This window comes from Talaromyces rugulosus, chromosome III (genome assembly GCF_013368755.1).
Source record: "Talaromyces rugulosus chromosome III, complete sequence".
Taxonomy (NCBI): domain Eukaryota; kingdom Fungi; phylum Ascomycota; class Eurotiomycetes; order Eurotiales; family Trichocomaceae; genus Talaromyces; species Talaromyces rugulosus.
This window is the reverse complement of record NC_049563.1, coordinates 4,998,822-5,023,766: the sequence shown is the minus strand read 5'-3', so window position 1 is coordinate 5,023,766 and position 24,945 is coordinate 4,998,822. Positions and strand designations below refer to the sequence as shown.

Below are 24,945 nucleotides of genomic sequence, written 5' to 3'. Positions count from 1 at the left end.
ATTAACGTAATGACACATATAATTGAATCGCCGACTAATCGTTGGCCATCTATTGATGCAGCATGCTGATCTCCGATTCTATAACCCCGCACGTTTCGTGTTACTCGAGATCACAGCCAACCCTTGCATGGCCACGTCTACTCCCCGCCTCGCAAATAGCTACGTATATAGATGGCTGCTCCCCACGAAATTTATCAGCCCAGTCTAATTTCGTACATACTTATTCTACTTCCCCCCCAAAATTTAACATACAAATCCGTATATATATGAAAAATGCCCATGTTCCCAGCCCCCCGCCGCGTGGTCACCGGCCACGACGACCAAGGAAACGCGATTTACGTCGATGACAAGCAAATAGAACCGCAGCCGACCGGCTTCGACTGCGATTTCGCTGTTTTGTACGAAACCCACCAGTTTCCGGCGTCCAACGATGGGTGGGAAGATCCGATTGAGCAGCCGACAAAATCGCTGGCGAATGACAAGGGGGTGGTTATTCGGATAGTTGATTTTAAGCCGAATACCAAGACTGTTTGTTTGTCTTTTCCTTTGTTATTATCTATCTACTTTTTTTTTTGGTTGTTCGGTGTTGGTTAAAGCAAAAGCTAATGCCGTGTAGCGTTTCCATAGGACCATGTCTCTTGATTTCGGTATCATATTCGAGGGCGAGATGGTCTGGTAATAATTTCCCGTGTTTCCTACTATCACAAGAAAGAAAAGAAAGAAAAAGGACTAATTGTTTACTTAGCTACCTCGACAATGGAGTTGAACTAACTCTGAAAAGAGGCGACGTCTGCGTCCAGCGAGGAACAATCCACGGATGGGAGAACAAGTCGGACAAACCTGCTCGGGTTTACTTTGTCCTGACTGGTAAGTTTTAGAACTGAAATAATCTTTTGTTAATGATATTTCTAACTTGTGCGGCTACAGCTGCCAATCCGGTTAATGTGAATGGCAAGCTGCTCACAACGGCGGGGTTCAACGACAAGGAGGCTGAGACTGGAGGAAAGTGACAACAATACAAAATATCTTTTCCCAGCACAGCTTCAATGTTAAAAAATATAGGACTAGTCGATGATGTGTTCTGGAATGTCAATACCAATACATCAAATGCATGTGAGGTTCCCACCTAGAGAGCTAATTATAGACTAAAAATCCATATTTTGAGCAAGTAAAAATAATTGGCTACCTGTAACAAATAATAGTGCCAGTATAGTTTATTCTAGAAACGAACCAGCCCGCTGTCATCACTAGTTGACCTTTAGGTCCTAGACTACGTAGTAGTACGTATATATGTACTAAGCAAAGATGAGGGTGACATCGCCTTGGCATTGTCATCAATTGATAACAAAATATATCCCAATTGGGATATTGCGACTCGCTATATCACGCCAATAGAATTATTGATCTTGAAGTCTTTGTAGTTCTCTGTAGAAAACCAACTGATCGACTGGTGAAACAGGACCTCATTCAAGGATGTCGGTTGCATTTGCCTTGTCGATATATGCTCGTTTTAATAATACATCGGATCTATTTTTACATTCTCCAAATAAACTACTGCGTAAACATTAATTCGCGTTAATAATATTATTAGGGAGACCCTGCGGTCAGCGGGTTCGCAGTAATAATCCGAGAGTTAGTAATCCTTCCAGTGTCAACTAGTGCCACTTGGATCGATTCGCTTCATTGATGACAGGGTTACATGTAGGTCCTAGTCCCATAATAATTCTAAATGCTTAAAAAGGCTATTGGTCTTTACTCGGACCAAGCCCAGTTAGACAACATGCCGAGCAGATGCCACATGCAAATGTGGATAAATGTGATGGCCATGGATAATTATGCGTGTAACTCATTTAATATTACTTCGGGCGATCAATTAATGCAGGAACTGATTCCTCCTGGTCCCTAATGGAGATCTAGACGCGCATGATGTATCTGTATAATTACTGATTTTAAGAGGGTCTCACTGTTTCATCGCAAATGATCCATATCTTTGTTGTCCTCGTAGGTTAATAATAGAAAAAAAAAAAAAAAAAACGCCACAGTTATTGTCACATTCAACACCAGATAATATTTGACTGTATCTGGGGGTCATTGATGATGATAACGAGGCTTGTTCACTAATTGTTAGTCTGGTGTTATCCACGGTGGTTCTGGGGGCCGAAGCATTAGGGGGGTCATAGACGGGATAGCCTCCAAGATTCAATCATAAAGACGATCACAGTTATGTCATGAGGGTTGATACACCCTTAATCTAAGGCACACCCTATCATCATTTTGAGATTACTCCATACTTTGTTAAAAATAAATTCCGAAGCTTGCGGTGTCAAAGAAAACGGTCTGGTGGCCGCGGCCCATGGCGATGATGAGCATGGTCTAAAACCGCCAAAGTTTGGGGCTGAAACACTGGGGCCTTTTTTAGGCTTTTACGCTCGCCCCGTCAGGGAAACACGCCAGCCATAATGCCATGTGAGAGTAATAAGCTCATCAAAGTGCTCAAAAGGGGACAGATTCTAGGGGAAGTGACAAGAGCATGGACAATGAAACACTACTCCTCTTTTTTTTCCCCAACGAACTAAATACGCAGCCAGTAATAAAGCCAGTAGACCTTGAACAAGACAAGTGCCGGCACTGCCTATTTGCCAGTCTTCTCGATTAGATTCAGGGCGAGAGAATTCGCCGCATCTCTGGAAACCAAATTCTAGCGAAGCTAAATCTAGCTTCATCGTAACTTGTAAGTCATGGTCATTTGCTCCTTTTGGCTTGACTCCGGGTAGTAGACATCGTATAAAGTTGGACGTTGGTCCACTCTCCGTTGACAGAAACTGGCATACCCGGTTCCTATCTCCACAAGCAATATACATTTAAGAGAAATGAAGTATATCTCATCATCCTTGGCATCTGCCGCCGCCGCCGCTGCATTGTACGGCAGCAGCGTATCTGCGCAAAAGCTGGTCTTTGCGCACGTCGTCGTTGGAAACACGGCAGCCCACGAACAGTCGACGTGGGAGACAGACATTAAGCTTGCTGCGGATGCCGGCATTGACGCTTTCGCACTCAACGGTGGCTACCCGGACACCAACGTGCCCACTCAGATTGCCAATGCCTTTGCGGCTTGTGAGTCGGTCAACAATGGCTTCAAGCTGTTCTTCTCGTTCGATTACCTCGGTGGAGGTCAGCCGTGGCCGGCCACTGGCGACAACTCGGTCGTCGGACTACTGACCAAGTACAAGGATTCGTCTTGCTACCAGAACTACAGCGACTTGCCGTTTGTTTCCACTTTCGAGGGAACCGACAACATTGATGACTGGGCTCCCGGTGGAACAATTCGATCTGGAGCTGGCGATGTCTACTTTGTGCCAGACTGGTCCAGTCTCGGTACATCGGGAATTACGGCGGACTTGGATAACATCCAGGGATTCTGTAAGTTGTCTGAAGTCTAGGTGTAAGATGCATCCAAGGGAAGCTCTTCTAACGAGAGAAAACAGTCAGCTGGAACATGTGGCCAACCGGAGCGAACAACATGACCGATGATGGAGACAAGGCCTGGACTAGTACTCTTGGGTCCAAGACGTACATGATGGGAGTTTCGCCTTGGTTCTTCCACAGTGCCAGTGGAGGTACTGATTGGATCTGGCGTGGAGATGACCTGTGGGCCGACCGATGGCAACAGGTCCAGGATGTCGACCCCCAGTTTGTCGAGTATGTAACAAGCGTTCCACATCATCTTGGGATATCATTGCTAACGAAATAACCAACAGGATCGTCACATGGAACGACTTTGGTGAGTCGAGCTACATCGGACCCTTTGTCAGCGACAGCGAAGTGCCCACTGGTTCTGGTGTGTACGTCGACAACATGCCACACGATTCCTTCCGTGATTTCCTGCCGTACTACATCGCCACCTTCAAGGGCAACGACTTTGACATCACCAAGGACCAGATGCAATACTGGTACCGTCTCTCCCCGGCCAGCGGTGGCGACGCCTGCGGCGTTTTGGGCAACGACCCCGACCAAGGCCAGACCGAGGTCGACCCGAACACGGTTGCTCAAGATGCTGTCTTCTTCAGCGCCCTTTTGACAGACGATGCCACCATCCAGGTCCAGATTGGAAGCGGATCGCCCACTCAGTTCGACGGTGTCAAGGGCATCAACCACTTCTCGCAATCATTCGACGGACAGTCCGGTGCCGTCGCTTTCAGCATCATCCGCGATGGTGCCACCGTCGGAAACGGTACTGGAGCGGCTATCACTTCGTCGACTAGCTTGTCGAACGGCTGCACCAACTACAACGTCTGGGCTGGAAGCTTTTAGGTGCCGCATCCATGAAACGATGGATATTTTTTCTGTGTATATATATATATAGCGAGAGGACTGCACGTGAGTGTATGTTGAAGTATATAGAAATCAACGTTTGGAGAACATTTTGTACATTGATCACAGTCGAGAATTCGCATGTCCCCTTGGTCCACGGTATCCCGGGCGTAAGATAGATGTAAGATCGGCATCAATACGAAGGCCCCGTAAGTATGTTTTGCATGTCCGTTATTCGGAGTTGGGAACAAGCCGGTGAAGTATAATCTCCACGAACGAGTGACAACACATCGATATTGCCTCATGTGTTCGTTCGCATTAGCGCGGGGTACTCGGTCTGAAGTTTTGGATAGCTTTATACACTAGGCGATATTGATTAGCTTAGACGAAAGAAGTACACAGTCACAGGATCATTAGAACCATGTCGCTTCCGAAGATGTACGGATAAACGAAGAGGAACGCACAACCATCCTGCTGGGGAGTCGACGGTCCCGAGCCTGGCGGGGTTGCATGATCAGAGAGATGCACGTTCTGCGACCAAGATCGACATTGCATTGTGTTTGAGTTCTCACCAGCGAGTCAATCGATATGCAACCACTCATGCAGCGAGATGACTGGCGTATACCACGAGTACATTTCGGGTTGTGTTTAGAGAGTTCGTCGAGATAAGCGCAGCGGGACTGAGGGGATGTTTCTGCGATCCGGCACGGAAATGGAAGGCGCGTTGGGCACACACGCTTGGCAATACGCCAGTTACTAGTTACTAGTTACTTGGTACGGAGTAGACAATAGTTAAACAACAGTACAACAGTAATAATACGGCATGGAGTGTTTTTGTATAATCGCGACTGTCCGGCCAGAACATGGCTATACAGATCGGCCGGAATCGAGCGGACCATTGCTGTGCTGTTCACGGCTCGTATCCATCCAAATCCCATTTTTGTGGCCAAAAAAAAAAGAAACATACAAAGCGCACGATGCATATGCGAGATGCAGTCGACTGCATGAACATCTACTAGTTTGTTCCAATAATAATCTCGGCCCGCCTGCCGGTCCCGAGATCCCTTTGGGCGCTTATCCTCATACGGCTCGTGGGGCATGCCTGCTTTGGGCTTTTCTGTTCTTATTTCAGGACGGGGATATGCATGGGAAACCCGGCCCTGGCATGACCCTGGGCTGTGCAGTCACCGGTTATGCGGTGGCTGCTTGGTTGGGAAACAGAGTTATGCCTGGTCGGAGAATATGCAATCTTGCCCGTCTCGAAGTGGAAACAAAGCCACAACACACCTAACTATTCAATTGGCAAAAGTTACAATCGAGATTGGCTTGTGCCAAGTGGTACAGAGTACTCCGAGCAGTGGCTGGCGCACACAGTGGTACTTCTATCCAAATTGGGGAGGTATCGGCGCAAGGGCTGCGTAAGGTTTGCCAGATGGAATGGAGGGGGCAAGATGCACTAGCTAATCGCGGACATTGATACTGTATTCGACTTGATCGATGACGACTAATTCACAGCATGGCCAGTCACTAGGTGACTCGTTGTCTTTGTGAAAAGGTCTAAGGGATCCATTAGTTGCAGGATACCCCTCCTGTGACAAAAAAAAAAAGGAAAACAAAACAAAACAATTTAACCAAAAAAGAGAGCATATTTTAGGTCTAATGCCTTGCATGTCTTTCTCCTTTCGGACCTTTCCTCCCTTTCTCTTGCAAAGGGAAACGATAAAGCGCTAGGCTGTCCTCTGACTCCTCTCTGAGCCCTCGAGGTTTCTCGAGGTTTCACAACACCATCCCTTCTAAACCGCGCTTCAAGGTTGGGACTCCAGTACTTGAACATGCTGCCAGCAACCGAGAGCACCCTCGCCTTTGGCGTTGGTGTTGTCACACACCTTTTGTACTTCAATCGAGGAGAACACCACCTTCACCCGCAGCATTACCCACTGGCCTTTGCGCTTGCTTCCATTGCTGCCACAGGGCTGTTGCTGTTCCGTCACGGCCTGGAGTTGTCGCAGGCCGTTCGAATCGTCGGCAGCTTGGGTTTCTACTTCGTGGCCGGTCTCTATTCAAGCCTTCTCGTGTACCGCCAGTTCTTGCACCCTTTGAACAAATTCCCTGGTCCGTTGGGATCTCGAATCTCTGGGCTTTTCTTGTCGGTTGGCTTTCGCAACGCCGACAGCGCAGTGCAGTATCGGCGCCTCCACGAAAAGTACGGAGACTTTGTTCGCGTGGGCTCGTCTGACTTGTCAATCATCCACCCCAAGGGTGTGACGGCCATCTATGGCGCTGGAAGCCCTTGTATCAAGGGAGATGCCTATGACGCCACCGAGCCACTTCGGTCGCTACACAGTTTCCGAGACCGACAAGCCCACGACAACCGACGTCGAGTCTGGAGTTCAGCCTTTGGCGACAGCGCTCTTCGTGGTTACGAGAAACGTATTCGCCGGTATCGAGATGAGCTGATCGCAGCATTCGCCGAAACCAAGGGGAAACCGATCAACGTTACTCAGTGGTTCAACAATTACTCGTTCGACGTTGTGGGAGATCTTGCTTTTGGTCAGTCGTTTGATATGCTTGAGAATAACAGCAATCACTGGGCTGTTCAGCTGTTAGCGGAGGGTTTCGCGCCACTGGCGTATTCGCTGCCCACATGGCTGTTCCGCCTGGCTCAGTGTATTCCAGGCGCGACCAAGGACTGGTTCCGGTTCTTGGACTTTTGCCGTGGCAGGATGCTCCATCGGATACAGGTAAGCTCAGTCTTTTTTTTCTTTTCCGGAAACAATGGCAATGGCGGTAATTGACATCTCCTAGACAAAACCCGAAATTCCCGATATCACATCTACACTTTTGAGACCTTTGGCTGGAAAGCAACCGTCTCCAGAAGACTTGAACTTGCTTGTTGGCGAGTCCCAGTTGATCATGGCTGCTGGAGGGCAAGCATCCGAATCCCAAGTCACTGTTTTGAAGATGATCAACTAACATATTCTCTCAGAGACACCACGGCAACGACCTTGTCCAGCATCATATACCAGCTCTGCTCTCACCCAGAACAGCTTGAGCAAATCCGACAGCTGGTTGCGCCATTCATGACCGATCCCTCCGGAGATGTGCCGAGTGAGAAAATTGCGCATATCGACCACCTGAACGGCGTGATCTATGAGGCGCTGCGGTTGCATCCTCCAGTGCCGGCCATAATCCTGCGCAAGACGCCCCCAGAGGGACTTATGATCGATGATGTATTCGTTCCTGGAAATACCAGCGTGTTCTGTCCACAATATGTGCTAGGAAGGAGTAAGAATATTCACTCCATTTTTTTTTTTTCTTTTGTTGGGCTCCTTGCTTATGATTGATATAGGTTCGGCAATTTATGAGAACCCAGAAGAATTCATTCCCGAACGCTGGTATTCACGCGCAGAGCTTGTTAAAGAGAAGAGCGCCTTTGCGCCTTTCTTATATGGTGAGTACTCTTTTCCCCCCCGCCAAATGTAAGATCGCGTTCTCATTCTTTCTAGGAGCTTATGGTTGTATCGGTCGCCCCCTTGCCATGATGAATCTTCGCAGCACGGTTGCCCGCCTAGTCACCACATTCGACATCAGCTTCGGCGAGAGCGAAGACGGTAGTGGTTTTGAGGGCAAGTCGACGAACCACTTTTTGTGGTGCCCTGGTGACCTGAATGTATCCTTTACCAAGCGTGAGGTGCAGTGATGATGATCAATGAAGGTGCAAGTTTTAATGAGGGATGTTATTTTGATGGGTATCGGAGTGGCAGGAGTTTTGAGCAAATTGTGATTTTCAATAATATCAAGAACTTACTTTGTAAAGGTTGAATGCTGATAATAATAAATATAACAAAAAGTATGACCCACTTTTCAACTTTAATGGGGTGCGCAGGTGGTCTCCGTCGTCCGCCTGAGCTACCCGTTCCAGCCAATACTAGTAAAAATAAGCATTGTCATCCAACAACTGTGTACGGCCTGTATAGTAGATGAAATAGGGCTTCGATATAAAAGTTATGATATATTAGCAAAACTTATTGATATTGAATATGCCATAAACGCTAAATAAACCATTTCAACTTATAGGCTTGGTTGAACAAGTAAATACAGAAACCAAGCATTACATTTGCTGACGCCAATGGCCCAGAGAACAGAGTGTGTCATCTCGAGTATCTACTATCTACAATCCATTATTCTAACAGCTCAAAAAATCACACACAATTTACCCCTAAAAATGTCACATGATCAGGAAAGCGCTGGTTCAAAGAACCGCGAGAGAGAAATGTTTCTCGCGCACCTTCCTCCAGACACCCCGGTCTACTGCGATCATGACTACCGCGACCTGGAGACTCTTCCCACTCCAGATTCAATCGGGGATTCCTTTGTTGTCGTTACAGACATAGCTGCAGAATTATTCGACGAGCTCGACGAGCAATTGCCGGGGCTTGCTGACTATTCGCCATCTTTGCAGCTCCTGATAGTCAAAATGCGCAGCTTGCCTCACGAGGAAGCCGCCGCGCGTCTCGGAGCCGCGATTATGCAGCTTGCTTCTCAGATGAAATTAGAGCGAAGAATTTCATTATGCGGAGCCACCCGCGTCGATGGCCCTGATCGACAGAAGCAAGCAGACCGCTCATACAAACCAGCCCGGCAAAGAAGAGAGTGGCCCACCGTGGCGGTAGAAATCGATTATTCGGAATCAAGGGCGAAGCTGGAGAAAGACAGTATCTGGTGGATCAATGCATCCCAGGGACAAGTGCGACAAACAATCACGCTTGATATCAAGCAGGGCACTGGGAATATTGAAATAATATCGCGGGTTCCAGCATTGTCTATTTTACCACGCCAGCTCGCAGTCTCGTCTAGAGGGAGACGTATTTTCACAAGACCAATTGGTCACCTACCAATCCCTCGCATCAACCACAGGATTACAATCAAAAGAGGACAAGGTGGTGCAAACTCTACCATTACCGGCGGGGATTTGACGATTCCCTTTGCGACCATGCTGTTAGATCAACCTGGAGAAGGTGAGGGGGACTTGGTCATTACAGCCGACGCACTACTACATCGAGTTGCTGGGCCTATTTGGGATGCAATTGATGACGCTGAAGTCATTAGGGGGAAAAAGAAAGCTAGAAAGCATTGAGAAATATGACGCTCGTGGTGGATGCTGTTGGATAATAAGGACGAAAGCTTTGTGGTTAGCAGCTAACATGCCGAGAGATGCGGCCTCTAAACTTGTTCATCCCCATCAAATCAAACGATTTGACTATTACAACTGTATTGGATAAAAAAATAATATCAATTGATATAACCGCGTCACTTCGTTCCGCAATAATGTTTGTATCTGCTGTATCTTGCCGCCTTCGGCAGAAAACGGTGGAGCTAATTATTTCTGGCCGAGCTACAGCTTCCTCCATCTACACCAAACCTTTTTTTGTCCCCATATCTTGAACGATCTAACAGAGCACAATGGCTTCCAAGTCATTATGGAGAAGTCTGCACTACAGCGCAAAACGTCGCAATGTGCTCTCGACAGCGCCGTATCGCTGCTTCTCGTGCTCCCTGCGCGCGGCGCAGTCTCCTGCGAGTAAGGCCGAGGAGAACGCGCGGATGACGCATTTTGGGTTTGAGTCGGTTCCGGAGGGAGAGAAGGAGTCCAAGGGTTTGTTTTTTTATTTGATATTATGGAAATTATAAAGAACTGGGATGCTGACGATTCGATTCAATGACTACAGTTGGCGCAGTGTTCAGTTCGGTTGCAAGCTCGTACGACACAATGAACGACCTGATGTCGCTTGGGATTCATCGACTCTGGAAAGACCACTTTGTGCGCTCGCTCAACCCGGGCTCGCCATTGGCGTCTCGCGGTGCGGAATCGTCGGGCAAAGGGTGGAATATTCTTGATATTGCTGGCGGCTCTGGCGACATTGCCTTCCGAATGCTGGACCATGCGACGAACATCAACAACGATCGCGAGACACGCGTTACTGTTGCGGACATCAATGCCGACATGCTGACCGAGGGCCGCAAACGAAGCATCGACACGCCATACTACAATACCAAGCGCCTTTCCTTTATGGAGGCCAATGCCCAGGAGATGCCCTCGATCCCGGACAACTCCATCGACCTATACACGGTATCGTTTGGCATCCGGAACTTCACGGACAAGCAAGCAGCACTTTATGAAGCGTTTCGCGTGCTCAAGCCCGGCGGCGTGTTTGCCTGTTTGGAGTTTAGCAAGGTCGACAACACGCTGTTCAACGAGGTGTATAAGCGATGGAGCTTCAGCGCGATCCCGCTGATTGGGCAGGTTGTGGCAGGGGACCGGGCGAGCTATCAGTATCTGGTTGAAAGCATCGAGCGCTTCCCCAGCCAGCAGGAGTTTAGGGACATGATCCGCAAGGCCGGGTTTATGATCCCCGGCCAGGGCTACGAGAACCTGTCTTGTGGTATTGCGGCTATCCACAAGGGGGTGAAGCCAGTGTCTGCTTGAGTGTACAATATTATTAGAGATGTATTAGTTATGTATTATAGAGTCCATTTATCCGAGTCGTCCGAGCAAGCGTATCCTACACACAACATTGAAAGATGGTCTGTAGAGTTACACCACTAAAGATTATCTCGATGGAAGAAATATTCTTCACCACATCGACATATTGTTCATGCATATAATTATACACGCATTGAATGGCGGGGTTATGCGGAGACAATAATAAAGATGGCTGATTGATTGATTCCGATCCCGGCTACTGCATGCAGGTGCAGAGGCAGGCAGACATAACATTAATAACTATTACACATGTAACGATAACACTATTAACTAGTCCGAATCTATGACTAAACTACCAACAATAATAATATACTACGCCGCGATGGTGCGATTCTCCAGAAAGGTTTCATCAGCGCGAACCCCGCTGGGCGTCGTCCCGCTTCCGATTTGTTCCCTTTCCTCCCCCTCCATGTGCTGGAAGCAACAGGATCTTGATCTTACTGCACGAAATAATCCCAGTGTGCAGTGTGCTTGCTGCTGTGTGGCTGTGGATCTTAGCTGGTCCACAACGTTCTGTCGGTTTCATTGCTACCGACTGACAAATAGCGAGTCTTGAAGGAAGAAGGAATATCTTATTTATTTTTATCAGCATGGCCAGAACTCGTTATCGCAGCGGTGCATCGACGAGCCCCTCCTTCTAGCAGGTGATTTATTCTGGCTATGGATCCGATCCGGGCATCAATAAGCTTACTGGGAAGATAGACTAGCCTCGACGTGTTTTTTGCCCTTTATCAATTTTTTTCTCTTTGTTTTTCCCTCTTCTTCTCCCCGCCGAGCGAAGAGATAAGATGGCGATGGCGTTCTACGACCCGGCCGACACCCTCGGCACCGCTCTCCACGTAATCGCCACCGAACGAGATGCCTTGAGTCACCTTGAAAGCCTGTACCGCAGCGATGCGCAGGCACAGCGCGATCTCGAGCGCGCCGTGCACCAGCTGGTACAAACCATCAAGCGAGGCGGCAAACTGGTGATTTGCGGCGTCGGGAAGAGCGGCAAGATTGGACGCAAGCTCGAGGCGACGATGAATAGCGTGGGCATACACAGCGTGTTTTTGCATCCGACGGAGGCGCTGCATGGAGATTTGGGCGTGATCAGGGCTGTTCGTTTCCCGAAGATGAAGATTTATGTTGAAGTAACTGACAATGGCATCCAGATTGATACCCTCCTGTTGATATCCTTCTCCGGCCGCACCGCCGAACTACTCCTGATGCTGCCTCATATCCCTCGCACTGTGGCTGTCATCGCCATCACAGCGCACTCGCATCCTGCGTCATGTCCGCTGCTGTCGTACAATACGCCGGACATGACCATGCTACTGCCAGCGCCGTTGCACATTGACGAAGAAACCTCGTTTGGCCTGTCCGCGCCCACCAGCTCGACCACTGTGGCTCTGGCTCTAGGTGACGCTCTCGCTCTCGCTACAGCGCGGAATCTACACACTTTGCCGGGCCAGGGACCTTCGGAGGTGTTTAAGGGGTTTCATCCGGGGGGAGCCATTGGTGCTGCCGTCGCTGCTGCTGCTGCCGCAGGGTCGGCTATATCAACACCAAAGTCTTCGACTTCTTCGTCTTTGTCGTTGTCATTATCATGTCCCTCGACAAACGTGACTTCACCCAGTCTGCCATCCCTCGACGCTCCCACAAAACTCAGTCTCGATGAGCCTGCCCAAAAAGACACACCAACCATATCCGACTTTCTCGTCCCTGTCGACGCGATTCCCACAGTCTCTGCTGGTAGCAGCAGCAGCAGCAGCAGCAATAATAATAACAACCAAATCCCTTCCTCCGTTCGCCTTCTCGACATCCTCCTCACCGCAATCCAACATCCCCCCGCAAAATCATGGGTGAGGCTTTCTCCTACCGAGATCATTCCTCCACGGCGCGTCCGCTCGCTGGTCACCAATACTACTTCTAATAACACATCACGAGATGTAAACATCAACATCGACACCCCGCTCTGCGAACTTGCTGAACCGGCATCCATCCCTGCTGAGCAGTGGCTGCCCGTTCGCGCGTCGAGTTCGGTTGACGATGTGAGGATGTGGATTGAGCAGGCCGTGAACAACAACAACAAGTCAGCTTCGTCGATGACGTTACCGTCGTTTGATAATGCTGATGACGTTGTTGTTAGTGTAGTCGATGACATGGACGAGGATAAGATTGTGGGGTTTGTGTCGGCAGAGGAGATCTGGTCGGCTTCGGTGAATTTATAAATAACTTCAAAATATCTGAAGCTGCTGGCTCGGCTTTTTTTCGTTTCGTTTTTCATATTGCACATGATTTTGAACCATATATATACTGCCTATACATATGCAGATACATACGCAGATTATACATACATAACGAGTTGTTCAGACGGTCAACTTACAGACATGGAAACTTGGATATACTTGTGTCATTGTAGCCTATCAACTATTTATACAAACTCGGTATCAGCAAAACAAAACAGGAGGTCAACGTGGTACACGAATTATGCTATTCGCATCATGTCCTTTGGATAATAATATAAGACCTTTATCTCCGTTCATACTCTTCAAATCCGCTCATACTCAAATAACCCGATGGGGAGGACGTGCAAGTATCCGGTGTACAATCAAAGAATGGCTAAAAATCCAGCAATCCACCCAAACCCCATAGCTGCAAGGCCGGAGACTGGGTCGAGCGAGGAGGCTGCTCCAGTGCTGCTCGGAGTGGGTGAGTGGCGGCTTGATGTGGTTTTGGCAACAGCTCCGCCGCCTGCTGCTCCGGTCCGAGTCGTGGTCGACTTGGTAGAAGTCGAAGTACGGGAACGACCTGCGGTGTTCGAAGGGGTGTGTGAAGAGCCAGATGTGCCTAGGCCTCCTCCAGTGAGAGCGGATTGAGTCGAAGTTGAGGTAGCCGTAGGGCGGCGAACGGTGCTGCCAGGAGACGAGATATCCTGAGAGCTCGGGTCTTCCGGGCCAGACGAAGAGGTGATGATGGTAGCCGTAGGGGTAGTAAAAGGCGCGTCCACGGGCCATGAAAAGGTAGGCATTTTGGCAATTCCCGTAGGGCTAGGCGTGCAAAAGTTGTTGGTTACGCCGCAGAAGTAGCCGGCCTGGCAGCAACCGCCGTTGGAGCATTTGGGTCCAGCACCACAGAGCTCATCACAAACGGGAAGCTCTCCAGAGTAGGTGCATGCAGCACCTGATGGACAGCATCCAATACCGTCGGAACAGGACGTCTGAGAGGCAGCAGGGCATGCCCCGCCGATGTGCCGGGCTTCGAGAGCATACTGGCCGCTGAGGGCAGTAATAGGGGCAAAGGCGAGGATGGAGCCCCCGAGAGAGGTGCCAGAGAACATCAAAAGGCTGCCAGCGAGGAGGGTAACAGAAGGGAAATGCATGGCTGCTAGTTCCCGGTGGATGGTGAAAGAGGAAAAGAAGATGATACAAGACAGCAGTATCACGATACGGTTGATTATCGACACAGCAGTAAATGAGAACGACGATTCTCTGTAAGTCAAGAGGATAGCAGAGATGTGGAAGAGATGTGAAGAGGAGAAAGAAACAGGAGACGCGGCGAGGGGGGAAAAAGCTGAGCAAAGCTGGGCTGGCGGTTCGCGTTGGGAAGGCACGACTCTGGGTCAGGCCTCGACGCAATAAAGGCAGCTGCGGACTCGTGCCCTCACGTGCCACTGCCGCTGATAAATGATAATATTCACGGTGTGATCTGTGACCCTCCAGAGTGCGTTCCCAGACATGTCTGTTCTGTTCCTCTTCACTCCACGGTATGCCTCTAGCATTGACTGTTGACCGTTGACGAAAAGAAATCGACTCCCAACGTGGCTGACACGTCTAATTATAGACCAGCACCGCCGATTGCCTGCGTTCTTAGTGCAAGAGCGCGCTGAAGATATTGTTCTTGCCTCGACAATGGACCGCCTTGATATTGTCTGTCTGCCTCCCTTTGTCGCTCGCTGGGCCGCTCTCTCCTCTCAACACGAGGTTTCCGTGCTTGCCAGTTTGAGAACTGGAACAAGGCCGAGTGCTGATTCGGTCACTAAAGGGAAATCTGGACTGCGTTCGATATCATATCGGGGTGGCCCTCTTTCGAACCCCACGCGACCCTTCCTATTAGGGAAATTAGGGCTATGTCTCTAGCGGTCGGACAAGCACGCGATCTACAAGATACGATCCTTGCTGATAGATGTCTAGTAAAGATGCAGACAATGATTCTCGTTCCGAGTCTTTTCTATAATTAAAACAGAGTAACGAATCCAGCAACCGCGGCTTGTCACCGGCCGGCATGGGGATTGCATTTGTATAGCACAAACAGGACGACTAGGGTATACGTCATAGCAAAGAAAACGTGTAAAAAACAAAAAGCAAATCTATGTACAAAACAACGCTTCTTGGTCTGACAACTGCTAATCATAAATGTCGAATTTTCAGTCTAGAGTGTCGAGGACGTCTCGTAGTGTCATCGTCAATGTGGTCGTGGCATGAATCCGCCGCCCCTCGGATAATCTAGTGCCTCTCAGTCACGGGCATTGGGGAGGCTTCTAATGGGGAATAGGGTTAAACGAGTTGCTCGCGGGGGCGTGAAGACTTGTTGGTAGCCCTGCAAATGTCTCGACTATAGTTATAAAACGTCGTGACACTGCCTCAAGTTGGATTGACCCTCTCGGCCCCCTTGCCTTTGTCGAGTGCAGTGCTGCTTCCGGTGCCGTCATCTTCATACAGATGGTGTTGCTCAATGTATTTGATGACCGGTGTGGGGATCAGGTACCGGACACTCATTTCCCGTCGGAGGAAAAGCCTGATTTTGGTGCTACTGACGTCGTTTTGAATCAGTTGCTGGATGACATGGATATTATCACGCCATGGCTGCAAGGCGGCCAGCGCTTCGTCAATATCGGTTCCGCTGCGCTCGACAATGAAAGCCTAGGGTTTGATTAGTCCAAGTTCATCAAGATTATTCGGCATAAAACATACTCCATAGCGACCCAGAATATGATCCAAATCCTTATCACTCCACACGCCAGGCGTAGACATGGTGTGGATGAGATCAGCGCCAGCCAGAAGAGCCACGCGGACTGGCTTGCGGGTGCCGTTTCCGCAGTCGACACCCTGACGCACAACATTGATCTCGTGATCAAAGTGGTCCAGCACCACTGCAGTTGGTTGGTATTCCTTGTGTAGCGCCTCCCACGGGTCAAGCATTAGCCATTCGGAGCCGCCGTCTACCGCTAGCCGACACATGGAGATTCTGTTCCAAATTCGTTAATTCGACATTCGTTGCTATTGTTGTTGGCGTATGAATAAATGAAAGACTCACCGATCCTCCGCACTCGCCAATCCTGCTTTCCTGTATGCATCGGAGACTGGAGACAAATAACCTCCCATAAGCTCAAAGTTGGTGCTGAACTTGGCGTAGTCGGCGGCCATCTCTCTGTTGATTGCTTGTTAGCATTTTTCCAACCTTGTAACATCGATCAAGCCGGGAGTACGAACTGCATTCGAAGATGTAGATATGTCGGCGGGCTAAAACTCCCCGCGGAAACCAAGACAAGCGGTGTCTTGCTGGGGTCATTCATTACTCGTTTCAGGCGATGTTCTGGGAATGCGTAGGTATCCAGACTCTCGGCAGGGGGCGCCATTTCGGCCGAGGTGTTCGAACTCGAGGTGGACATGTCTTCGCAAATAAATTGGTTCCGTGTATAGGTTTCGCAAAACAGCGGTTATTGGTGGATGCCCAATGAGGGTGGAAAGGATGAGAAGCGCGAGTGGCGAAAGCCCTATTTATGACGGAGGCTCTCCCACCAAGGCGGAATATGGCGGGGTCAAGGCAGGTAGACGAGTTGACCAGGGCAGGCAACTTCTTTTCGTGAGCAACTTCTTTAAACGGCCGCAAAACACAAACAGATCGCCAGTGTTGACCCGAGCAGGCGGATGAGGTGGTCGCATGCAGCCTGCAGGCGAAGTGTATCGATAGGGTTTTGTCGGCCGAGTGGTTTTTGTTCCCCGCAGGACAGCAGGATTTGGTCAGTGAGGGGTCTGGTAGGAGAGGGATGCAGCGTCTTGAGTATCTGAACGGGCGGATGGAAGGAGAGAGAGAGAGAGAGAGAAAGAGAGAGAGACAGTAAAGAGACGATGGATGGATGGAGGTTTAATAAGCAAAACCCGCGGTTTGCCCAGAGTGGGGGAGGAGGCCTTGGACGGTGTCCCGAAGCGGAAGAGCGGGAGGGAGGATTCCGACTGACGTCTTTTCTTTTTTTTAATTGTTGTTGTTCTCTCCTCCCTCACCATTATTATTACCTGTTACACAATTCCATTCCTCTCGGTTTCACGCTCACCCTGTGCACGATGTGACGTCTCCCTGCCTCGCCTGCCTATATATACTCTGAAGACATAGACGAATACTACTCGGCTGGATGGACCCGGCTGCGGCGTTCTGTCCGATCAGTCATCCGGCGCTCGGGAATTGAACAGCATGAGTCCATTGCCTAGTGGACTAGTAACTGAACGACAGGACAAGCGCGCTTATCGGATTTGGCCACCGAGGAGGATATCTGAATGCTGTCTGTGGAGGGTGGGGAAGCACGCCATCTCCTGCGTATCACTCACTCCTGCCATTGCGAACGACTCTGGGGAATTCGCGAGATACCTCTGCTGCACGGTACTGCTCGTCCTGTTTCTTTTGCCTGGCCCAGCAGACCGAGACAACATCCCCAGCAAACAAGCAGTGTAGATAAATGATTACGTTGGCGAACGAACCCCGCCGGAAGCGGATGGCCGGTCCTCGTCTCGATGGCAAGCTCCGTCGATAGTAACATTGAACAGTTGCTTAGTCGATTTATTTCATGCAGCTGTCAAGCTGAATAACCCGTCGCAGTCAGTGCTCAGTAGCTCCTGGTGTCAAGGCGACCGACCCTGAGGTACTCGCTGATAAATAGACATGCACGAGTATTATTAAACGAGAGCACCACATTCCCCAGTGCAGGCAGTCCAGCCAGCCAGTCAGTCACAGTCACAGTCACGGCTCAAGTAGAAGTAGAATGTACTCTGGGCATTACAGTAATATCCATAGATTCAGCACAGCCGATATATCCATGATAATAATGCTTGCGGCGTGACGTTGGGGGTTGCACTACCGACTTCTGACGCTCTCCGGACAGCGCAAGAGGTGCTCGGGCAGCCCGAGCCTGACTGATCCCTCCTCCAACTCTCGACCACCACCACTACCACCAGTTACCACCATCACACACACAAATCCCCGACCATCCCTCATCGCCCGCCAACGCCATCTTGCATCGAGTCCCATCTACTGCCTGCGATACATCACCTGCGACCGCCGTGCCGATAATCATATCCCCTCCCCAGTAGCCCGCCGCCGGTCGTTGCTCCCACCTGCTCTTCCCGGCCTGCTCTATTCAGAGCTACGGATGGCGGGTTAACAGAGACCTCGACGAGCGACTCGATCCAGCTCCAGCTACTTATGGCCAGACGAACGACTTCTGCCGACCACCAGGACTCGCTCGACCCATATCCTCCTCCTTTCCCCGCCGTGTCCGCTCCACCGTCGTCTTCTGCCGCTGCGTTCCACCTCGCCGCCGCCGCCGCCGCCGCCGCCAGTCCTGCATCGAGGTACGATGGTCCTTCTTTCTCTCTCCTTCATTGCTCTTGCAATCCCCACGCACACGAGTCTGGTCCCCGTCAAGCTTCCCTCTTTCACACTTTGTGCGGGAATTTCCTTCGCGGTGGTAAATCCAAGCACCACGAATGATCCTATTTAGAGGGATGCTCCTTCCCCTTCGGTCATCTTTGGTGCTTCCACCCACCAGCAGCTCGTTCTTGACTTTTCTCTCACCCATCGTTTCCCCACAGCCATTATTGACCTGCATCAATCCTGATCCACTTGCTCTTTTTTTTCTGACCTCACTGTTTTCCACCTTGATGAAGCTATAGAAATCCCCGCTGGCTACTTTCTGCTCTAACACACTCATGCATTCCAGAAATACTCGCTCTGCTGCTCGAAACGCTGCAGTTGATATCGCTTCGAACAGCACTGTCGAGCCTGCCGCCCTTCGCTCGACGAGTCAGCCCTCACGGAAACGTAAAGCAACTGCGCGGCGTGATAAAGCCCACGACGAGATAGAGCCCCCCTCTCAGCCCCCCTCGCCACCAAGGAAAACCAAGAGACAACGCACAGCTTCGACAGCTCCCACCCACCTAGAGTCGAGCACAGTAGCCTCTGCTCCCGCTGCGGGATCTCGGCGACCTGCTCGAAACCGTCCCGCCATGTCACAACCGAGGTTCGTCGACTCTATCCTTTTCCATACAAACCGGTTTCCTAATAGTATCTATCATTTAGCTCCTCGTCCCAAGCCTCCGATGCCGCCTCTAGAGCACGAGCTTCCTCTTCTAACGCACGGCGGAAATCTAGTAGGAATAGCAAAACGAGACCGTCGGAGAAAGACGCCTTGCCGTTGAGGCCCGGTAGTCGGGGTGAATTCTCGGACTCTCCGTTCACAGCGGATGCAGATGCTCGAAGCAGCCAGACATCACACCGACGACAAAAGAAGCCTTCGCCAAAGCAAAGCCCAGACACCCCCATGAGGGACGTAGACGATGTGCCAAGTGAGCCTGAACCTACGAGAGATGACGAGGATGATGAGGAAGAAGAGGATGACGATGAAGATGCCGAGTCCTCCCCTCCAAGCGAAAGCAACGACAGCACGCACCCACCTGGCATGATGGATGATGACGACGCTGACCCGTTCCGGAGCGGTCTCTTTGGCTCACGCACCCCTCTCGGCCTACAAAACACGCTCAGAGCGCTCACGGGCATGATGACAGGCATGTCTTCACGGTTACGCGATATTCTCGGTCGTCTGAGGATGCGAGACGACTCATCCATGCAATTGATAGCCCTGCAAGAACTATCCGATCTTCTGCTAGTCTCCAATGAAGATAATCTGTCTGGCCAATTCTCTCCGGATCCATATGTCAAAGAGCTGGTGGCTCTCATGCAACCAAGTGATTTTGGCGAAGAGAACCCTGAGATTATGCTTTTGGCGTGCCGATGTCTCGCCAACCTAATGGAGGCTCTCCGAGGCTCCGTGACCAATGTCGTCTACGGTGGAGCAGTCCCAGTTTTGTGTCAAAAGCTGCTGGATATTCAATTTATTGACCTAGCTGAGCAAGCATTGAGTGTAGGTTTTTTATTCTTCTTTTGCTTTTGGCTTGTTCCTATTTTCGAAAAAGGTAACTAACGAGATTTGAATAGACTCTAGCAAAAATCTCCGTCGATTTCCCCGCATCCATAGTCCGTGAAGGTGGTCTCACTGCTTGCCTGACATATCTAGATTTTTTCCCTACGAGCACCCAACGAACTGCTGTGACGACTGCTGCCAACTGTTGTCGGAGTCTTCCTGGCGATTCGTTCCCCGTTGTCAGAGATGTCATGCCCACCTTGCTTAATGTTCTCTCCAGTAGTGACCAAAAGGTTGTTGAGCAGGCCTGCCTTTGCGTGTGCAGGATCGTCGAAAGCTTCAAATATAAGCCTGAAAAATTGGAAGACCTGATTGAGCCGGCCATGCTGAAAACTATTCTTCGCCTTCTCTTGCCAGGAACTACCAACTTAATCGGGCCCCATATCCACACTCAATTCTTGCGAGTTCTCGGCATTGTTGCTCAGGCTAGCCCTCGCTTGTCGGTTGAATTGCTTCGCATGGATGTCGTGGATACACTGTATCAGATTCTGACTGGAGTTTCTGCGCCGCGCGAGGTTGAGGCCGGCGTCAAAATTGACAATGTGGTCATCATGCAAGCATTAATCCACCGTCCGCGAGAACAAGTCTTTGAAAGCTTGAGTGTTATCTGCGAACTTCTTCCCAGCAACGAGAATACCGACAGTAGTTCCCGGTTTGACGATGTATTGGCCACCGCCGGGATTCGCAGTCGTTTCGGTTCCCATTCTTCCTCCAAAGCTAAGGAGTCGGCAGAAAAGAGGCGCACACTATTTACAGAGTGTAAAACCGAGCTCAAACGTTTTGCTATGGTGCTGCTCCCAACTCTGACTGACGCATATTCAAGCACTGTGAACCTGGGAGTCCGCCAAAAGGTTCTATTAGCGCAACTCAAGATGCTTCAGAATATAGATGCCGATGTGATTAAAGATGCTCTGCGCACAGTACCTTATGCCTCGTTTCTGGCCGCCATTTTATCCCAGAAAGACCACCCGATCTTGGTGTCTTGTGCTTTACAATGTGCCGAGCTTCTTTTCGAACGATTGCAGGAAATATATCAGTATCAGTTCCATCGCGAAGGTGTGATATCCGAGATTGCTGGCTTAGCGGAGAAGCCTTTGACAACTGAAAATACCACCAAGGCTGGAGATGAACGTGGCATTCCAGATCAAAATACGGAAGCCCGGTCTGACTCCAGGGCCACCAGTGAAGACTTGAGTGCTACACGTGATGATAGTCAAGATGAAGACGAGGACCAAGATGAGGACGAAGACGATGAAGATCAAGATAATGACGACGTGTCTGAATCGGAGAGTTCCACATCTTTCTCTATTCATCGCCCGCTTTCTCACAGTGTGGATTCTGTGATGAACGACAACGTCACCATCGCTGCTCGAGCCTTTCTTAAAATTTACGAAAAGTCAGAAATAACGAAATCGACCTCAGAAAAGGCCACACGGATTCTCAAGGACCTTGAAACATTAGCTTCTGACATCAAGTCATCATATTTGGGCGAGAGCATGGAAGACCCCGTCGCCCTCTTTCAGAAACTAGCAACCTATTTTGAAGGCGACGCGTTGGAGAATATTACCAGCTCTGAGCTACTGAAATCCGGCATTATCGACGTCCTTCTGGACATATTCGGGTCCGCTAGCTCTTCTCGTGAGGCACGAACGAACTTTGTACAGGCTTTCCTGAGTACCACCATTCCAGAGAAAGCCCGTAGTCAAATCTCATCCAAAACTGCATTTAGTGTGTTGGTCCAGAAATTGCACGACCTATTCAGTCGCACAGAACACTTTGAAGTGATGACTGTTGGTCACAATTCTCTCGAAAACACGCGAAGCAATGCGACATATATGCTTGGAAAACAAGTCCGACTTAAGCTAGTTGCCGATGAAGCCTCTGATATCCCGCGTCCGTACAAGAACATGATGGTCTCGATTCATGCCATTGCGACATTCAAGTCTCTCGACGATTTCCTGCGTCCTCGGATTAGCTTGTCCGACCGTCCACGGGCGTCACGCAACCGTGATCTTCTGTCTCATCTTACCGGCGGTGAACGATTTCGAGAGTCTCCAAATGCTAGTCAAGGTCCATTCGATGGAGAGCCTCAGAATCCTACCCTTCCGTCCTCTCGAGCGGATACAACACCACGCCAGAACCGCACTTCTAGTGATTCAAAGAACACATCTACTACTCCACACTCTCCAGTAGCTGGTCGAGAGCGTCGACATGGAACTCGTCGGTCAAGTCGCAACCAGCCATCAAACATTGACGATGATGAGCCTCACGATGACCGTCCCTTGGAATGTGCAGATGAAAAACAACTTAGCGATGAAGACAATGACGACGACGACATGGAAGATAACGGCGAGGATGAGCTGAACGCTATTGTTGATGATTTGGAAGACGACCTTTCGGACGATCCTGGCCCTGAACCAACCGCAGTTAATATGGAAATCGCATCCACTGGCAAGGTTACTGCTCGCAAAGACGACGGCACTCGCGTCTCAACCCCTTCCCAATCTCAGACTCTTGGTCGAGGTTCCTCTTCAGCTTCGGCCTCTGCTCTCGCTGCCCTGAGTGGTGATTCATTGGCAATGGCTGGTCGGCCCTTCTCGTCGTATGCAGCAGCAATGGCATCTGTCCCACAGGATTGGCACCTCGAGTTTAGCATTGATGACCATGCGATCAAAAACGAAACAACCATTTACAGGGCGATCCATCATAGCCGGGAACACATTGAAGATGTCAGTCCCAGTATTTGGTCCGCAATACATACTATAAAATTCCGGCGTGTTCCAGGACCACCGCCAGCCGAGTCATCATCCCTTGCCTCTGGCTCACAGGATGAAGCTGCTCGTGATGACAAGACCGATCTCCCCCAATCTCTAAGCAAACACTCCACCACTGCGTCCATTCTGCAATTGTTGCGAGTACTCCACGAGATAAATGCTCATCTTGATGATCTGATCGCTGAAAGCAAGGATCTAATTGCTGTCAAAGCCGAGCCATTGTCGCAGTTTATCAATACTAAACTCACTGCAAAATTGAATAGACAATTGGAAGAACCATTGATCGTTGCCAGCAGTTGCTTGCCAAGCTGGAGCGAGGATCTCGCGCGCGAATTCCCTTTCTTGTTCCCTTTTGAAACTCGCCATCTCTTCCTACAATCCACTGCCTTTGGGTATTCCCGCTCGATGATGCGTTGGCAAAATTCGCAGCCCGAAGACAGCCGTCGCGATCAGCGCCGTGACGATCGCCCATTCCTTGGTCGGCTTCAACGACAAAAGGTCCGGATATCTCGCACCCGCATCCTCGAGTCGGCCATGAAAGTGATGGAACTATATGGGTCTTCTCCCAGTATACTTGAAGTCGAGTACTTTGAAGAGGTCGGCACTGGTCTGGGCCCAACCCTGGAGTTCTACTCTACCGTTTCGAAAGAATTCTCAAAGAAAAAGCTCAAGCTCTGGCGCAATAACGACTCCGACTCTCGAAGCGACTATGTGTTTGGCAAACACGGTCTATTTCCAGCTCCGATGAGTGATCGACAAGCTGAATCAGAATCGGGCAAACGGCAGCTCCAGCTTTTCAAAGCCCTCGGAAAGTTTGTAGCTCGCTCCATGCTAGATTCTCGGATTATCGATATTAGCTTCAATCCTACACTCTTCCGCGTGGTTTCGCCTTCCTTCACCCCGTCGCTTGGCAGTGTGAAAACAGTGGATCGGGATCTTGCCAACTCGCTACTACTTGTGAAACGTTTTGTCAATGCCAAGAAGCGTATCTCTGAAGATTCGTCTCTTTCTGCTGACCAAAAAGCTCAAGCGGCCGAGGATATCGAAGTTGATGGTGTTCGCGTCGACGACCTAGGCTTGGACTTTACATTACCCGGGTATCCATCCATTGAGCTGGTTTCTGACGGTTCTAATATTGCCGTGACAATTGAGAACGTCGACTTGTACCTAGAGCGCGTCATCGACCTCACATTGGGCAGTGGAATCCGCCCTCAGGTCGAAGCCTTCCGATCTGGATTCTCGCAGGTGTTCCCGTATTCAGCACTGCGAGCCTTTACTCCTAATGAACTTGTCATGCTCTTTGGGCGAGTCGACGAGGATTGGTCGATCGAAAGTAAGTTTCTCCTCCACTGTTATATAGCAAGACTAACATTATCCAGCACTTATGGACTCGATCAAAGCAGACCATGGCTTCAACATGGATAGTAGGAGTGTACGCAACTTGCTTCAAACCATGAGCGAGTTGGATGCCCAAAAACGACGGGACTTTTTACAATTTGTGACTGGAAGCCCCAAGCTTCCTATCGGAGGTGAGTACATTTCTTTTTTTTTCTTTTCTTTTTTTTGGGAGCCAATCTAACGACTTTACAGGTTTTAAGAGCCTCACCCCCATGTTCACTGTGGTTTGCCGCCCAAGCGAGCCGCCATATACGTCAGACGATTATTTGCCTAGTGTGATGACTTGTGTCAATTACCTCAAGTTACCTGACTATAGCAGCTTAGAAGTCCTGCGCGAACGACTCATTGTGGCCACCCAAGAAGGCCAGGGAGCGTTCCACCTTTCATGAGATCACGTCATATTTAGATAGTTATTGTCTTTTGCTTGATTGTTTTTTTTTCACCCATAGTGGTTTTGTTGCATGGTGACATTGACCCATCATTGAATACCCTGCAGAATGAAATGTGGATATGGTGGCATTATAGGCGGGTCTCGGTTTCATTATAGCACAAAATGTGTTGCGGGCTGGCGTTTTGGTTTTCGCTGTTCATTCCTGATGGATATGTAATTTCTAGATGACAATGAATGGTTTATATTGATATTTAATTCAAGGTTCCATGTAGTTTAAGATGTCTGATGTCAA

General features: G+C 49.8%; 9 protein-coding genes across 9 annotated transcripts; 7 read left to right on the top strand and 2 right to left on the bottom strand.

The window, feature by feature from the left end:
* Nucleotides 1-273: 273 nt before the first annotated feature.
* On the top strand, nt 274-1,010 carry TRUGW13939_06516 (uncharacterized protein; the record flags this gene model as incomplete). Its single annotated transcript, XM_035489667.1, has 4 exons — nt 274-528; nt 617-675; nt 746-867; nt 928-1,010. The coding sequence occupies 4 exons, from the start codon at nt 274-276 to the stop codon at nt 1,008-1,010; spliced, it is 519 nt and encodes a 172-aa protein (XP_035345560.1).
* A 1,860-nt stretch (nt 1,011-2,870) lies between these two features.
* On the top strand, nt 2,871-4,311 carry TRUGW13939_06515 (uncharacterized protein; the record flags this gene model as incomplete). The annotated part of the gene is made up of 3 exons (XM_035489666.1): nt 2,871-3,420; nt 3,486-3,699; nt 3,759-4,311. 3 exons carry the CDS (start codon nt 2,871-2,873, stop codon nt 4,309-4,311), a joined length of 1,317 nt encoding a protein of 438 aa, XP_035345559.1.
* Nucleotides 4,312-6,143: 1,832 nt separating this feature from the next.
* Nucleotides 6,144-8,011, top strand: TRUGW13939_06514 (uncharacterized protein; the record flags this gene model as incomplete). The annotated part of the gene is made up of 5 exons (XM_035489665.1): nt 6,144-7,052; nt 7,117-7,217; nt 7,298-7,596; nt 7,661-7,762; nt 7,818-8,011. 5 exons carry the CDS (start codon nt 6,144-6,146, stop codon nt 8,009-8,011), a joined length of 1,605 nt encoding a protein of 534 aa, XP_035345558.1.
* A 525-nt stretch (nt 8,012-8,536) lies between these two features.
* On the top strand, nt 8,537-9,448 carry TRUGW13939_06513 (uncharacterized protein; the record flags this gene model as incomplete). Its single annotated transcript, XM_035489664.1, has 1 exon — nt 8,537-9,448. One exon carries the CDS (start codon nt 8,537-8,539, stop codon nt 9,446-9,448), a length of 912 nt encoding a protein of 303 aa, XP_035345557.1.
* A 326-nt stretch (nt 9,449-9,774) lies between these two features.
* On the top strand, nt 9,775-10,798 carry TRUGW13939_06512 (uncharacterized protein; the record flags this gene model as incomplete). The annotated part of the gene is made up of 2 exons (XM_035489663.1): nt 9,775-9,967; nt 10,041-10,798. The coding sequence occupies 2 exons, from the start codon at nt 9,775-9,777 to the stop codon at nt 10,796-10,798; spliced, it is 951 nt and encodes a 316-aa protein (XP_035345556.1).
* Nucleotides 10,799-11,649: 851 nt separating this feature from the next.
* TRUGW13939_06511 (uncharacterized protein) lies at nt 11,650-13,068 on the top strand (the record flags this gene model as incomplete). Its single annotated transcript, XM_035489662.1, has 1 exon — nt 11,650-13,068. One exon carries the CDS (start codon nt 11,650-11,652, stop codon nt 13,066-13,068), a length of 1,419 nt encoding a protein of 472 aa, XP_035345555.1.
* Nucleotides 13,069-13,448: 380 nt separating this feature from the next.
* On the bottom strand, nt 13,449-14,219 carry TRUGW13939_06510 (uncharacterized protein; the record flags this gene model as incomplete). The annotated part of the gene is made up of 1 exon (XM_035489661.1): nt 13,449-14,219. The coding sequence occupies one exon, from the start codon at nt 14,217-14,219 to the stop codon at nt 13,449-13,451; it is 771 nt and encodes a 256-aa protein (XP_035345554.1).
* Nucleotides 14,220-15,480: 1,261 nt separating this feature from the next.
* Nucleotides 15,481-16,508, bottom strand: TRUGW13939_06509 (uncharacterized protein; the record flags this gene model as incomplete). Its single annotated transcript, XM_035489660.1, has 4 exons — nt 15,481-15,759; nt 15,811-16,084; nt 16,154-16,267; nt 16,330-16,508. The coding sequence occupies 4 exons, from the start codon at nt 16,506-16,508 to the stop codon at nt 15,481-15,483; spliced, it is 846 nt and encodes a 281-aa protein (XP_035345553.1).
* Nucleotides 16,509-18,313: 1,805 nt separating this feature from the next.
* On the top strand, nt 18,314-24,651 carry TRUGW13939_06508 (uncharacterized protein; the record flags this gene model as incomplete). The annotated part of the gene is made up of 6 exons (XM_035489659.1): nt 18,314-18,462; nt 18,831-19,130; nt 19,190-20,030; nt 20,105-24,197; nt 24,244-24,393; nt 24,455-24,651. The coding sequence occupies 6 exons, from the start codon at nt 18,314-18,316 to the stop codon at nt 24,649-24,651; spliced, it is 5,730 nt and encodes a 1,909-aa protein (XP_035345552.1).
* Nucleotides 24,652-24,945: the final 294 nt, after the last annotated feature.